The sequence below is a fragment of the Pithys albifrons genome, chromosome 18 (assembly GCF_047495875.1).
Source record: "Pithys albifrons albifrons isolate INPA30051 chromosome 18, PitAlb_v1, whole genome shotgun sequence".
NCBI classification, from domain to species: Eukaryota; Metazoa; Chordata; class Aves; order Passeriformes; family Thamnophilidae; genus Pithys; species Pithys albifrons.
In genome coordinates, this window is record NC_092475.1 from 13967201 (window position 1) to 13982339 (window position 15139).

At 43.3% G+C, this 15139-nt stretch overlaps 1 protein-coding gene across 2 annotated transcripts in view; it reads left to right on the forward strand.

The window, feature by feature from the left end:
- ITCH (itchy E3 ubiquitin protein ligase) overlaps window positions 1-15139 on the forward strand; it is a 66415-nt gene that overhangs the window by 46958 nt on the left and 4318 nt on the right. For both annotated transcript variants that reach the window (XM_071572577.1, XM_071572578.1), the window contains exons 12-22: window positions 1414-1498; window positions 3088-3216; window positions 3852-3924; window positions 5300-5371; window positions 5979-6067; window positions 7436-7595; window positions 8584-8717; window positions 11327-11467; window positions 13605-13725; window positions 14632-14736; window positions 14941-15037. In XM_071572577.1, the coding sequence (XP_071428678.1) occupies window positions 1414-1498; window positions 3088-3216; window positions 3852-3924; window positions 5300-5371; window positions 5979-6067; window positions 7436-7595; window positions 8584-8717; window positions 11327-11467; window positions 13605-13725; window positions 14632-14736; window positions 14941-15037 (1206 nt within the window). The remainder of the gene's footprint in view (window positions 1-1413; window positions 1499-3087; window positions 3217-3851; window positions 3925-5299; window positions 5372-5978; window positions 6068-7435; window positions 7596-8583; window positions 8718-11326; window positions 11468-13604; window positions 13726-14631; window positions 14737-14940; window positions 15038-15139) is intronic.

Below are 15139 nucleotides of genomic sequence, written 5' to 3' on the forward strand. Positions count from 1 at the left end.
GACTGATTTGGAAGTGTTTTGTAGTGCAATGTAATTAAACATTAAAGCACACTTCTGCCAAATTATTTGTCAGCTGTTCTAGACTAGTTTTTAAAAATTAAAATCTGGATTAAAAATGTTTTAAAATTAGATCTAATCAAATGTGCTGTTAAAACAGTTCTGACCAGGATATGCAAAGCAGATTAGTTGCTGAAGTATTCTGGTTTACTCCCTGTAATGATCATAATGGCTTCCTTCACACTGTCACCCTTTTATGCCTTTCTCATTAGGCAGGATCCCCCCCCCATCCTGTTCCTGCTAAATCAGCCTCCAAATCCTCTAAATCAAACTGCCAAGTTCCCTTTCCCAGCCAATTCTTGGAGAGTTTTGTTGGTCTGAAAATGGTTTTTATAATGACAGCTGATCCTCTCCCTGGAATAAATTGGTTCTTGTACTACACAGGATTGAGAATTTACAATTAATAGCAATTTGGGTGGGGTGTATTACAAAACTGAAAGTGTAAAACTAATTTCTGGTGTGACTATCAAGCAGATAGAAGAATTCAAATTTTATGATACACAGTCAAGGCTCCAAATTGTGGAATTTTAGAGCAAGTAATTACTTGGCAGAGTTGGAGCTGGGTTTTGGCTCATGTGCTTTTCAAACAGAACTATTTGGATTTTTAGCCCTGGTATTGATGCAATTTCATCTCCTAAAGCTGTTGTTCCCCACACTTGTGCTTGGGTACATCACATACAGAGTGTTTCAGGGAAAGGTCCTCAGGCTGATATTGTCCAGGAAATGGCAAAACTGAGTTTCCACATCATGTGGAGTTCTGCTATCAACATAACTTCCAGATTTTTCTTGGAAACTGAAGCTGAAGTCAATTTTTCTCCTTTTTATAATTTGTTTCTCCTGCAACACTAAATAAAAATGGCATGAAGAGCTGCAGAAGGGTACAAAAGACCAATTGGGGCATTTCTCTGAAGCTTTGATGAACCATGGGCCTACTTTAATCTTTCTGAGGGAAAATATAAATGAGTTTTCTTGGAAACTGCATCGACCACTCTAATTCCCTGCTCTAATTTGGACACGAGGCCCTTGTCCTGTCTGACACTGGTGTGTACATCTCTTCCCTGCTCTGTTTGCTGTCTGTGTTGCTGGTCAGGCACATCACAATATTCAAGGCAGCTGGAATTTCCTGTGGACAAAACAGCTCACATTTCTCCTTTTTTTTCTAATTAACTTTTTGTACAATTGAAAAATTTATAGCATACTAAGGAATAATGTCAATGAAAGTGAGAATATGTTGGATCAGAGCAGGTCCAGAGAAACCTGAGGACAGGAGAGGCTGAGGCAGGATGTGGTGTTGGTATTATTGATTTGATGTAGTCTCAACAATACTGAAATTGTCTTCCTTGTGCATCTTTTCAGAGAAGAGAACTGACAGCAATGGCAGAGTGTATTTTGTCAACCACAACACCCGAATCACACAGTGGGAAGATCCCAGGAGTCAGGGGTAAGGAAGCAGCTGCAGCTTCAGGGTAGGCTGGAAGGAAAATGTGGCAAAGTAGTGGGACTGGAGAGCTGGGAAATGCTCCCACAGGGGAGACCTGCACTGTGCTGCACAGATGTCAGGCAGCTCATTAGACTGAAGTTAAAAGGTATAAACCAAAGTGGAAACTGTCATGGTATTGCTTAGTAATAGTACAATTACCAGGAAAGTCTTGATTAACAGCAATGAATTCATTCCCCAGAAGGAGCTTCTACTCTTTTTCGAAGTCTAAGCATTTTATATGTCTTAACGTTTTTGTTGTTGGAGTAGGCAGAGATTTCTCTTGTGTGATGATGGGTTAGTGCAGAAGGTCCCAAATAAGACTTTAATTGTTTCTTAGACAGTCACAGAATCCCAGAATGGGATTGGAAGGGACTTCAATGCTCATCCCATCCCACCCCTGCCATGGGCTGGGACACCTCCCACCAGCCCAGGGTGCTCCAAGCCCTGTCCAGCCTGGCCTTGGACACTCCCAGGGATGATAAAAGACAGAAAGAAAACAGACCTAAAGAACTGCAGCACCTCTTCTCACAGTTTTTTAAAAAGGAGGGAAAAAAAGGGGCAGAGAGAAGGCTCTACTAAAAGCACTGGAGTTGTGTTTGTTTTGGAGTCTGCCATTCAGTGTCAGAGGTGAGGGGTGGAAGTTGAGGGTGCAGAGCGTTCAATCCCAACTCCTGTTTGAGCTGAACAATTCCATTTGGTGAAGCAACTCCATCTGTCCACCGAGGAGAAGAAGGGGAAGGAGAACAGCCTTTGCTTCCCAGTCAGCTCTGCAGCAGGTGCTGCCTCTGGAGCACTGTGAGCCTTAAGGCCACCCAACAACCCAGAGCTCAGGCTGCACAGAGAGGACCAGGGTCCTGCCTGTGGAGGGGAGTCCCTGTGGGGCGCTTTGCATCAACACTGCTCAGCTCCTCCAAATACAATCACAGAATCCCAGACTATTCTGAGTTGGAAGGACCCACAAGGATCATCAAGTCCAGCTCAAGTCAATAGCCCACACAGGGGATTGAACCCATGACCTTGGCATTATTACAGCCAAGTTTTAACCAACTGAGCTGATCTCAGGGACATTCTGCTTTGGTTTATACCAAAACTCAGGGTGGAAGGTGTCAAAAAAATACACATTGTCAGTATTTGCATTTTCTTTTATTTTTGTAATTCTGAAGCACTTTGTTTGGCTACTGTGATTATACATGAGGCACCAAAAGCTGCTTATTAGAATTATGTCAGTTTTCAAGGAAAAACCTAATAGTTACAAGATAAAACTGATTGTTTGTGGAAGAAACAAACTTTGCTTACTTTTTCCCCTTCTGTTTCTTTTTGCCTTTATTTCAGGTAGTGCAATCAAATGAGTTAATGTTTACTTAAGAGTCATTTTGGTCCAATTGAGAGCAAATTGAAGAGGGGGAGAAAAGGCAGAATAAATATTGAGTGGGAAGTTTCTCAGTCTGTAGGTTTTTAAGATCTGCCAGACTTTTTACTGTCCCAGGTGTTGCTCAATTCACTTTATACACCAAGGTGATCATTTACCCTGTATTTTGTTGTGTCCATAGTCAGTTAAATGAGAAGCCCTTGCCAGAGGGCTGGGAAATGAGATTTACTGTGGATGGGATTCCCTATTTCGTGGACCACAACAGGAGAACCACGACATACATCGATCCCCGCACGGGCAAGTCTGCTCTGTAAGTGTCTGTAACGTTTTCAGAAGGGAGGTTTAGCAAAGATCATTTTTGAGGGCTTTATTTTTTCCTCACACTTAATTTTTTAGGTAGAAAGTTGCACATGTAGCTGTGCTTCTTGATTATCTGGGTGTTTTTCATCCACTGGTGGTAACTCCCTGAAGAAGGCAGAGTTCCGAGCACTCAGAATCCTTCTTGCCAAGTAGTGTGTGAGATTTGAGGGTAATGGAGGAGCTGCATCTTGTCCTGCTGATGACCAAATCCCTTCTTTGCAGCTGCTGGTCTTCCTCTTTAAAAGTACACTCCACCCTTTCTTTATTTGATTTTTTGGGAACCAGAATAAAGTTCAAACCAGTATTTAACTCCCAACCTAAATTAACTGAATGCCATCACATCCTTATTGCTACAGGCCTTTTTACAGTTCAAATCAGATACTGTTTAAAACATACTTGTGTGCACTTCACAATTGACAACAGGAGATATTTTTTTAGTTTAAACCCAATAAAATTACACCCCAAAATCAAAAAATGTGACTAAGAATCTCCCAACTAGATAGCTGTGTAACTGCTACATTTGCAGGCTTGTACTTCAGTTGCAAAAACCCTCCTGAAATCCTTTTCCCCTGCTCTTGGTTCCAGAGACAACGGGCCCCAGATCGCCTACGTGCGTGACTTCAAGGCCAAGGTCCACTATTTCAGGTTCTGGTGTCAGGTATGGATCCATTTCCTGGCATTTCTGCATTTTTGGGTTGTGCTTACCATGCTTTCAGTGCCTCGTAAATACAGGTAATCAAACTGCTCTAAGGTTAAAGGGCAGTTCAAATTAGGAGGGATTAAATACAGGATTTATATAAACCCCTGGAAGCTTTAAAGTGAGACAAGCTATGGCTTGAGAATGTTTTAGAATAAAGGAAAATATCAGTTTCACTACTTTTTTTGAAGTGGTAGGTTTCTGAATAGTGTTTTCTTTCTGCTGTTAGTACAGGAATGAATGGAGGCACAGTAATTCTATAGTTAATCCAAGGTCTGTTTTCTGTAGAAACACTTCTTGTGGACAGTGCAGGGCCTTTGACACACAACAGACATGTCTGAGCAGTGAGGAATGCACGCTGCTGCATGGTGCTGTGTCCTAACATCATATCAAACCCCAGTATGTCAGTCCTGGTCCTCTGAAGTCTGTGTGTACCAAAAGATGAAATAACTTGGTGTTTAGGAAAAACTCATAGGTATGAATGTCCCAGTTTTCAAAAGTCAGTGAATTATCCTTTGAAAGCAGTGGAGAGATTAGCCTAATTTTTCACTCTGGATTTTGTGCAGTGTAACCTAAATTTTCTGTTGAATTAACAGAATCCCAGAATGGTTTAGGTTGGAAGGGACCTTAAAGCTCATCCCATCCCACCCCCTGCCATGGGCACGGACACCTCCCACCAGCCCAGGTTGCTCCAAGCCCTGTCCAACCTGGCCCTGGACACTCCCAGGGATGGGGCAGCCACAGCTTCTCTACCCAACCTGTGCCAGGGCCTGCCCACTCTTCCAGCCAGGAATTCCTTCCCAATATCCCATCTAAACCTGCTCTCTGCCAATGGGAAGCCTTTCCCCTTGTCCTGGCACTCCAGGCCATTGTAAATAGTCCCTCTCCCTTTTCCCTCTAGGCTTCTTCAGGCTCTGGATGCCCCATTAGGTCACCCCAGGGCCTTCTCTTCTCCAGGCTGAACAATCCCCATTCCTTCAGCCTTTCCTCACAGCAGAGGTGCTGCATCCCTCTAATGCATTTCATGATAGGAAGCCCTCCTGAGTTAGAGTATGTTATTTATCTTAATGTTTTCCAGTATCCTGTAAGATTATTTCATCCTGTAAGAGTGAAACAATTACCATGCTCTAAGTGGCATCTGGAGATCTGTGTGTGTCGCTGCAGATACCAATGTTTGTTCTTGGAGTAAATTACAATTCAGATATCTTGATTACTGGGCTTGTTTTATGTGGATTAATGAAATTCAACTGTACCTTTTAATATTACAACAGATAACAGTCCACACTCAGAAACTTGAAATGATTGTACATTTCACCTCTAAAACATTTCCTTTCAGCAACTGGCAATGCCACAGCACATAAAGATCACAGTGAGCAGGAAAACATTATTTGAGGACTCCTTTCAGCAGGTATTGTATCAAAACATGGCAGCAGTGGCCATAAAAAGTGGAGTTACTTGAATTTACTGTCACGTGTCATTCTTGACGCTTTGATGTCTTGTTAATATTATTTTAACTGAAAAATACTAGTTTAATTATAAGGCTTATATATGAAAAGATCATGCTAAGTGTTAACTACCACACAAAGTCATGAAGTTTTGGCACTAAACTGATTCATCTGACAGAGAAGGTGCTTTGTTTTTTCTAATTTTTCCTCGGAATGTTTTACAACCAGAGTCAATTTTGAGGGGAGCAGCTCCCCATTCTCAGGAAGTTTTCGTGTTGTGATTCTGTTTGGCACATTTTTCCCCACAGTGTGTTACATTAGCATGGGCTGTGTGCCAAAGTACATGGAGTGGATCTCAGTCTGGGTGTTACAGGTCTTGAAATGAGTAATGAAATCGTTAAAAATTATTTCTATTTAGGTTATTAGTAACAAAATTCTTGTTAATTTCTGTAGATCTAAACCCTAGTTAAAATTTCTCCAACGTTTTAAATTGTGAGCAAATAGTAATCATTTTAGCCAGTGCTTGTAGCTGTTTTCTTAAAAAGAACTGCTTGTTTTTCTTTTACTAAGATAATGAGCTTCAGCCCTCAGGACCTGCGGAGACGTTTGTGGGTGATTTTCCCTGGCGAGGAAGGCTTAGACTATGGAGGGGTTGCCAGGTAAGGGCCCTGAAATGGCCAATAACAGCTTGTTCTGCAGGTGGGGGGGAAGTATTACCCCAGGTGGGTCCTGAACTGCAGAGCTTTCACAGCAGCACTGAAGGGTATTCCTTCCATTCCTCGGAACATCTGAGGAGGGCAACTCTGGGAAAGGTGTTTGCTTGTTTTAATCTGTACTGAGGGGCTGGAGGAGGTTCAGAGAAGGGCAGTGAGGCTGGAGAAGGGACTGGAGCACAAGTGCTGTGGGGAGAGGCTGAGGGAGCTGGGGGTGTTCAGCCTGGAGAAGAGGAGGCTCAGAGGTGACCTCAGCACTGTCTGGAACTGCCTGAAGGGAAGTTCTGGCCAGGTGGGGGTTGGTCTCTTCTCCCAGGCACTCAGCAATAGGACAAGGGGGCACGATGGGCTCAAGCTCTGCCGGGGGAGGTTTAGGTTGGAGATCAGGAAGAAATTCTTTGCAGAGAGAGTGCTCAGGGATTGGAATGGGCTGCCCAGAGAGGTGGTGGATTCCCCATCCCTGGAGGTTTTTAAGGTGAGGCTGGATGTGGCACTGAGTGCCATGATCTGGTAACCACACTGGGGCTGGATCAAGGGTTGGACTTGATAATCTCAGAGGTCTCTTCCAACCCAACTGACTCTATGATTCTATGAAATGATTGTCAGTTTGCATTAGGAGGGACTTTATTCACCTTAGTGAGTAAAGAGATGCAGTTCACTGAACTGCACTGATAATCTCCAAGTGGAGTTTATTGAAGAAGTGAACAGAAATCCATGTTTAAGTCAAAAGCCTTCACTGGAATGTAACTGAGACGTTTGTGTCATAGAATCAAAGAATCGTACAATCAGTTGGGTTGGAAGAGACCTGAGATCATCAAGTCCAACCCTTGCTCCAACTCCAGTCCCTTTACCAGATCATGGCACTCAGTGCCACGGCCAAGCTCAGTTGAAAAACTTCCAGGGATGGGGAATCCACCCCCTCTCTGGGCAGCCCATTCCAGTGCCTGAGCACTCTCTCTGCAAAGAATTTCTTCCTGATCTCCAACCTAAACCTCCCCTGGCAGAGCTTAAGCCCCTGCCCTCTTGTCCTACTGTTGGTTGTCTTAATTAACGTTTCCCAAACCCTGAATGTTTCAGTCAGTGGGAGACTTGCAATGTGCTCATTTAGCTGAGGGTGTTTTGTCCACCCCACTGGCAGTTGTGCATCAGTGTAACTGTGCATTTGGATGTGTATTTGCTGTAGCTCCCCTGGTGTCAGTGGGGCTGCTCTGGGCAAGGGCTGTGCCAGCAGGTCCTGAGCCAACCAGAGTTACCTACAGAAATTTCTGCTGTGTTACTGTTCTTAAATGTGTTTTATTGTTGTTGTGATTTCAGGGAATGGTTCTTTCTGTTGTCACACGAGGTTTTGAACCCCATGTATTGCCTGTTTGAATATGCAGGGAAGGATAATTACTGCTTACAGATTAACCCAGCCTCCTACATCAACCCCGACCACCTCAAGTACTTCCGGTTCATCGGCAGGTTCATTGCCATGGTAAGCTCTGAAGCAGCAAGGGGCTCTCTCCTGGAATTGTCCCAGAAATAACTATTCTGCCATTAGATGGATGATTAAACAGTTGTGCTGGTTTAAAGGGAAACTGGCAGGAGAAACCAACCCAACACAAAAGAGATAAGTCAGAGTTACAATTTAATAACAATATCACAAGAAATGCAATGGCACAAAGAGAAATTGGGTTTAACCCACAAACCCAGCAGTCTAACCCAGCCCCCTGGGGCACAAACACAGGGGGGTTTGGTGGCCCCTGTGCTGAGCCCCACGTGGTTCCTCCGAGTCCAAAGGAAAAGGAGGTGAAAAACCTGTTGGTGCAGATGATGGCACAGTCTGGTGGAGAGTGGGGGGCTCCTCCTGTCCAGGGTCTGCTCCTCCTCTGGATCCAATGAGTGGTTCCCCAAGTCCCCAACCCCTAAGATTGTCTCCCCTCAGGTGCAGGTGGGAGCCCCCAGTGCCTCCCCCAGGGCAGGGAGTTCCACACTGGGGGATCTGACTCTGGCAGTCAGGGGGGATTTTGGAATGGTTGCTGGCCCATGGGCAGAGCTGAGCCCTCAGGTGGGTGTGGAGGTGCCAAGGAGTCCCTGCAGGGCAGTTCTCCCAGCTCCTCTGCCAGGCTTCTTTCCCAGCCAGCTCCCAGCCTGAGGGCTCAGCTGTGCCCTGGGCAGCTGCTGCCAATGGGCCATTGGGAACAGTTGCTGGGCAATGGCAGAGAGGGTTTAGAATGCACAGCTTTGGGCATACCCACACAGGGATAAACTGCTCCCACCTGCTGAACTGGGACAACAGTACATTTTTGAGTTGAAATTATCATTGGGGCTTTTGTCTGTCCCTCCTGTTGGTATGAGCTAACTCAGCATATTATCAGTCATGATACCCAGGCTGGTTTGACTCTTCCCTGTCAGATTCCATGGGTACAAGTACAGCATTCAATCATCCTTTGCATTGTTTTGTCTGGGTTTGTGTTTTTCAGGCTTTATTCCATGGAAAATTCATTGACACTGGTTTCTCTCTGCCATTCTATAAACGGATCCTGAACAAGGCAGTGGGACTGAAGGATTTAGAATCTGTTGACCCAGAGTTTTACAACTCTCTCATCTGGGTAAAGTGAGTTTGACTTCAGTTTGTTCTTGCCACAGCAATACAGTGATTTTGATTTTCACTTCCATGGAGAAGTAGATGTAAATCTCTTACTGAAAACCCCAGTGAAAAGTATAATCTTTAACTGAATGGAATTTCTACTGTAATTTTAGATAGACAAAGAACAATCTGTTGATGCAAAAGCCTTTCTGGTTCATTGAATATTCTGTGCAGCATCTCGGGGTCTGTGTTTGCTGGTCTTTAGTAGTTCCAGTTGGACATAGAGATGTGGAGTCTTGAACATTGTTACAAATAAAGTGGCTTCAGTAAATTTCAGTGACTTCTCAGATACCTGATTAAAAGAAATCAGAAAAATCCATTTAATGTTTCTGATTTAGTTAGAAATCTTTTTAGTTTAGTTTCTTATTTAGTTAGAAAATAAAAATTTTAGTGCTGCAGTAACATGAAGTTAATGTAGTTTTTTATTTGCTACCACATAATTCTTTTGACTTCAGGGTTGCTATTGAAGATTTAACACTTTAAGGGAGTTAATGCTCTTGCATTTCTCTGCCTGTCCTGGTTTTTTTTCTCCAAGTTTAATGATCCCAGAGCATTCCTCCTTGCAGCCTTCCCTGTCTGCATGGTCAGCCACCTGGCCATGCTCTTCTGGAGTCCTCCTTCTCCTCTTCTTTGCAGATTCCTCTTCAGAGAGCAGCAAGTGAAAAGGATGTAGAGTTTCTAGATTACAATTATTTTGGAATTATGTATTATGAATATTTTAAGGAATAATTTTTAAAACCCCTTAGGTCCAAGGCACTGTAATTCCATGCTGATTTTGTGAGAGGAGGATGCCAGGATGATAGTCCGTGGTTGTTGGGCACCATTTGTTCAGTGGCACATGTTGATTCTCCTTTCCCAGCAGTTGAAAAATAAATTAGGCAGGAAAAACAGACAAATTCAGTTAATTTTTTTTTTTTGCTTCTGAAAACAGTTTAGCAGAAAAATTAGTCTTTCTTGTGACTAGAGACATAAAACATTTTACTTAAGAAAAAACCCAGATACAAAGTCAGAACAGTTTTAAACATTCTTTGAGAAATTCCTAAAAGGTGTGAGATGAGATTGGGTTTTGATACACAAAACTAAATCTGAAAGGCAGAATTTTCATCTCCTGTAGTGATGAATCTTGGAAGAATTATTTTGAATGATGAGAAGGGGAAAAAGCAGCTTTAGGAGATGTTTAAGAATTGAGAAAGGAATTTTGATTTGGTTTTCAGAGTAGTATGTTCTGCACTCCATGCATGTGCTGCTAAAGTGCAAAGGAATTTCTGTAGTGATAAAATCTTTTGGGCTGGAGTCCAGGAAAGGCTTTGCCCCTTTGAAAAAAATCTTAAGGATGTTTAAAATTGGAGAAAAGCCTTCAAAGCTCTGAGAGGGGCACACAGTGACCCCTGAGGACAGAACCAAAGTTCAGGGTGGCTGACCCTGCAGGGGGATCCCCTGAGGAAGGGACTGCAGTTATAGGGGAGGAGAATCTGCCTGTCAGGGTGGGCATTGTTTTGTTCCTCACCAGAAAAGCAAATTTTGTAACTCTGCAGGAAGCTTTCAGTAGCTTTGAATTCCTTGGTACTTTGTTTTTTTCTCTCATTCCCACTGTTTTGAAGATTCACAGAGTCAGAGCTTGGAAGGGGACCTTTAGAATCATCTGTCAAACCTCTGTGCTCAGAGTGAGCCAGAGCAGGTGTCTCTTATTCTCAGAGGAAGGGGTGATCTTATGCCATCATCCATCCATCCATCTGGAGCATTCCCTCCTCTCCTGAGGTTTCCTGTGGTGTTCCCTGTTTTTTGGAAAATTGAAGTTCAGACACTCATTTGCATCACAGGGCTCAACAAACCACAGTCACGTTTTCAAGACTGACATTTCTCTGTGACAGTCCAGTAAAATATCTTGAATTTGCACTTTATGTCAGAGAAAAATTGTCATCCAAACCCTCTGCATACACAGGCAATTCTTCACTTTACAAAAACACATCCCAGCATATCAGTGACAATGTTGTTCCTGCCACTCTTCTGGCTGGTAACACCTCAAGGGAACAGAGTTTATTTGAGGAGTGTTTCTTGGCTGCAGATTCTTCATGTGTTGAAATTTTTTGGCAAATTCCTTTTAACACTATTTGTACTTTATTAATTTAGGAGTTTGGGATATTTTAGGATATTCTTCCCAAGCAGTGCCATGAATAAACTGGAGTTGGAGATTGTTCATTAACATGAGAAGTGGCTTCTTACCTGCTGGTGCCTGTCAGTGGCAGCTGCCTCTAGCACAGCCTTGCACTGCCTGAGAGAAGAGGCACTCACAGCCTGGAACCTGCAAAAATGCCCCTGCCTGAAAGGCTTCTGTATTCCATGGACATTCCTCAGATCAGGAGGCATCTTGTCAGCATTGTGGTTGCTGAATTTAAGGGTTGTACTGATCAAAAGGTTCCAGTCAGGAGCACAACCATTGGCCAAACGAGTCAGGACTTCTTGCAAAGCCGTAATTATCACGTGCTCCAAACCTTTTATCTTCAGGCTCTTCATGCTCATCTCTGTTGCATACAAGGGCTCAACACAGGTATTTAAATTGTATTTTTTCCTTACAGAGAGAATGATATTGAAGAGTGTGGCTTGGAAATGTTTTTCTCTGTTGATAAAGAAATATTAGGTGAAATCAAAAGCCATGATTTGAAGCCAAATGGAAGCAACATTCTGGTCACAGAAGAAAACAAAGAAGACTATATCAGGTAAGAATAACTGAAGACTTTAAAATACCCTGTCATCTTCTTTCTGAAGTTGCAGCAACAAAAGACCATCTGTGTCATTTTGAAGCATTGCCAAAATTGTGTCTCTGAGTAATTGCTGGTGTTGGCAACAAGGGGCATTTGTTGGGATCTCGTATTTGAAAGAGGAATAGTGATAGAAATAAGTTTCTAAAATCCACTTTTCCAAAAGATTTGGGTTAGAAGAAAGTCTTCTTTTTCCTAGAGATATTTAAGTTTAGCAGAACATCCTAACAAGGAATAGGAATGTGAGGTATTTCATTAAAGCATTGCATGTGTTAATTACTATAATTATATTGCTTCAGAGCCTGATGATATTCTACCCAGCCAGTGGCTTAGTTTGGGGTTTGTTTTTTTTTAAGAACCATCTTTGGATGCTTTTGTGATGGTTTTTATTTTCTAAAGATACTTGCAATTGCATCCAGTTTTATCTGAACTCATCTTAGAGTCTGGTGGTAACAGGCAGGTGTTATGAATGATGCCATAACTTGCATTCTTACAAATGAAGGATTATATTCAGTACCAGATTGTTTTAAAGCAATACATTGAGAGAAGGAGCCTGAGAGACATTAAAGAATAAAATTGTGAACAGGGACCTGCTCTGTCCCCAGATATTCCCCTCCTTCCTCAGTGTGCAGCAGTCCAGGAGCTCTGGTTTAAGGTGTGAACCTCAACACACAAACTCACAGGATGTGCTTACAAAAAAAAAGTCCTCACACATCGTGGGCACAAACTGAACTGAATCACAGGAGAGTTTTCCTGTTTGTTACCACGTGTTGTGTGAAGGCTTTTTCCACAGGCAGGAGGGAGGGAGAAGGGAGTGGATTCTGTTCCCATCAATGAGGAATCTGTGACACTTCAGTGATTCACAGAAAGGTGGTGTTTGCAGAGGAAATGCACTGGCCTTTGGCAGAGAATCACTCTCTTCTAGTTTGTAGGAACCCAGGGAGAGCTTGGATTCCAGTGCCACTCATTTCCTTCAGTCCTGCTTTTAAGTCCCCCAACTTTCTAGAACACAAATCAGAAATAGCCACCTCTCCTTTGGACTCCAGTGCTCCTGCCAGGTTAGGCTTGAATTTAGTGTAACATCTCCTTCTCCCTGGGTTCAGGTTCTTTGGGGCTCCTGCTTTTCACCCTTTTATTGATGGAGTGTGGAGTTTCTGCCACTGAGCAGAGTCTGATGCTTAACAGAACAAATCTGGACCTTTCCAAATGGACACAGTTATTCCTTGGCAAGCTGTCAGTCCTGCTTGTCCTCACCAGCACAGCTGGACTTGGTTTGCATCTTGTCATGCATCATGACTGAGGTTTCTGGGCAGAATGTCAGACAAAATCAGCTCTGCATGTTGAACTTTCTTCTGATACCTCAAGGCTGCGTTGCTGTCCTGAGGGTAATCAGGGAGGAGATGCTGCCTCCTCTTTGGGTCTAAAATACTTGTGGAGCAGAACAGTTGGATAATGCAGATAATAATGGGGAGGATCAAAGGACATCACACGATGATCCATTATGGTTTTAGGTAGAATGCCCTTTATTGATACACTGAAGCAGTTTATTATATATAGAGGGTCAAAGCTACGTGCTAATTGGTATAGTAATTGACACACCATAAAGCAACATTTCTTACTGGTTCTATTCCATATCTTACAAGTCCAGTGTTTTGATAAAACATCCTAACAGTTCCCAGGTGCATCTCAAGAGTCCTGTGAGAAACTTTCAGGAGTTCTTGTGTGAAAGTCTGGGGAGTTGCTGTGGGAACTCCTGGGGAGTGATTTCTTCTTCACCACTCAGCAGCAGCTGTGCCTTTGTTTATTCCTTGCTGGTGGCTGCTTCAGTCTCAGAGTCCACACAGTCTGGGTCGCTCACATGGCCATTTTCTGTAAGAAATCCCTCTACAGTTGGACACTTAAGGTTTTACTGAAAGAGAAGTCATTTGCATAGAGTAAAGCTTACTAATAAAATGATACAATGCTCTATTCCCAGAACTCTCCAGGCTTCCAGTATTTTTTTAACTCAGCTTACATTTCATCTCAAAGCAGCCAAAGAAGTGGACTTGGGTTAGCACTGGCCACTTAAATTCCCTTTCTGTGCCGTCTCTTCCAGGCTGGTAGCAGAGTGGAGGCTTTCCAGAGGAGTGGAGGAGCAGACACAGGCTTTCTTTGAAGGCTTCAATGAAATTCTGCCACAACAGTATCTGCAGTATTTTGATGCAAAGGAACTGGAGGTAAAGGATTGTTTGGCTGTTGCCTCAGCCAGGTCATTACACATCAAACACCTCAACTCCAGTCAGGATGTCTGAAGAGCAGAGCTCACTAAAACTCACAGCTCTGCTCTATGGAGGAGGCTTCATGGAGCAGTGTTAGATTAGTGTGTTTTCCTGAACTTGCCTCTTTGCAGCCTACTTAAGGTGTTTCTAAAGGCCAAGATTCTGTCAGTGGAAATTTCTTACAGTAGAAATTTTGTGATCCTCAGTCAAAGAATGAGTAACATCACAGAATGGGAGATAAAGCCAGATATGCAATGAATGCTTGCATGTGGATTGGACCTGGTTCTAGGTGCCTTTGATCTCTCATAATGACACTTTCTGGAGCATTTAAAAGACAAAAACATCAAAGCACAACATCTTGTCCCTAGTGGAGAATTTTATGGCTGGGCAAAGATAAACTCTTCTGGCTTGAATGTCTACATGGAATCACAGAGTGGTTTTAGTTTGGAGGGACCTTAAAGCTCAGCCAGTGCCATCTCCCTGCCATGAGCAGGGACACCTCCCACCAGCCCAGGGTGCTCCAAGCCCTGTCCAACCTTGGACACTTCCAGGGATGGGGCAGCCACAGCTTCTCTGCCCAACCTGTGCCAGGGCCTGCCCACCCTCTCAGGGAAGCTTTTCTTCCTGAAATTGGAAGCAAGTACAACAGAGATGTTCTTTACTTTGTGGCCTCTCTAAATATACTTCATGAAGTCAATTTTTTTGTAGAAGTTTCAGATAAAGTTTAAAATTAAAAGCAAGTGTGCTGTCACTGCAGTGCTGCTCAGTGTGGGGGCAGTTGGTTGCTGCTTTGCCATGTGGGAGATCACAAAAGGGAAGTGATAACTTACACTCATGTATTTATTTCCCTTTTTTCCCCCAAAGGTGCTGCTTTGTGGGATGCAGGAAATCGACCTGAATGACTGGCAGAGACACACCATCTACAGGCACTACACCAGGACCAGCAGGCAGATCGTGTGGTTCTGGCAGGTTGGCACACTTGGCTCTGTGGGCAGAGCAGCACAAGGCTCAGGGCACAGCACTGCCCACACCTGGAGAGTGCAAATACAAACTGTTCTGCTCATCCAGCTGTTTGTAGCAACCATGGCACTTGTTCACCTGTGGGGGATTATGCTGTGAAAATCTGAGTATCAACTCTATCCCTAAAGGTTTATTTCTATCCCTGTTTTGCAGTTTGTGAAAGAAATAGACAATGAGAAGAGGATGAGACTCCTGCAGTTTGTGACTGGAACGTGCAGGTTGCCAGTGGGAGGGTTTGCTGACCTCATGGGTATGTATTAATAACCCCTCTAATGCAGTAGGTACTTAAAAAAGAACAAAATTATATGTTTGAGGACACTTTAAATGATTTTTATCTTGAATGGTGTCTTGC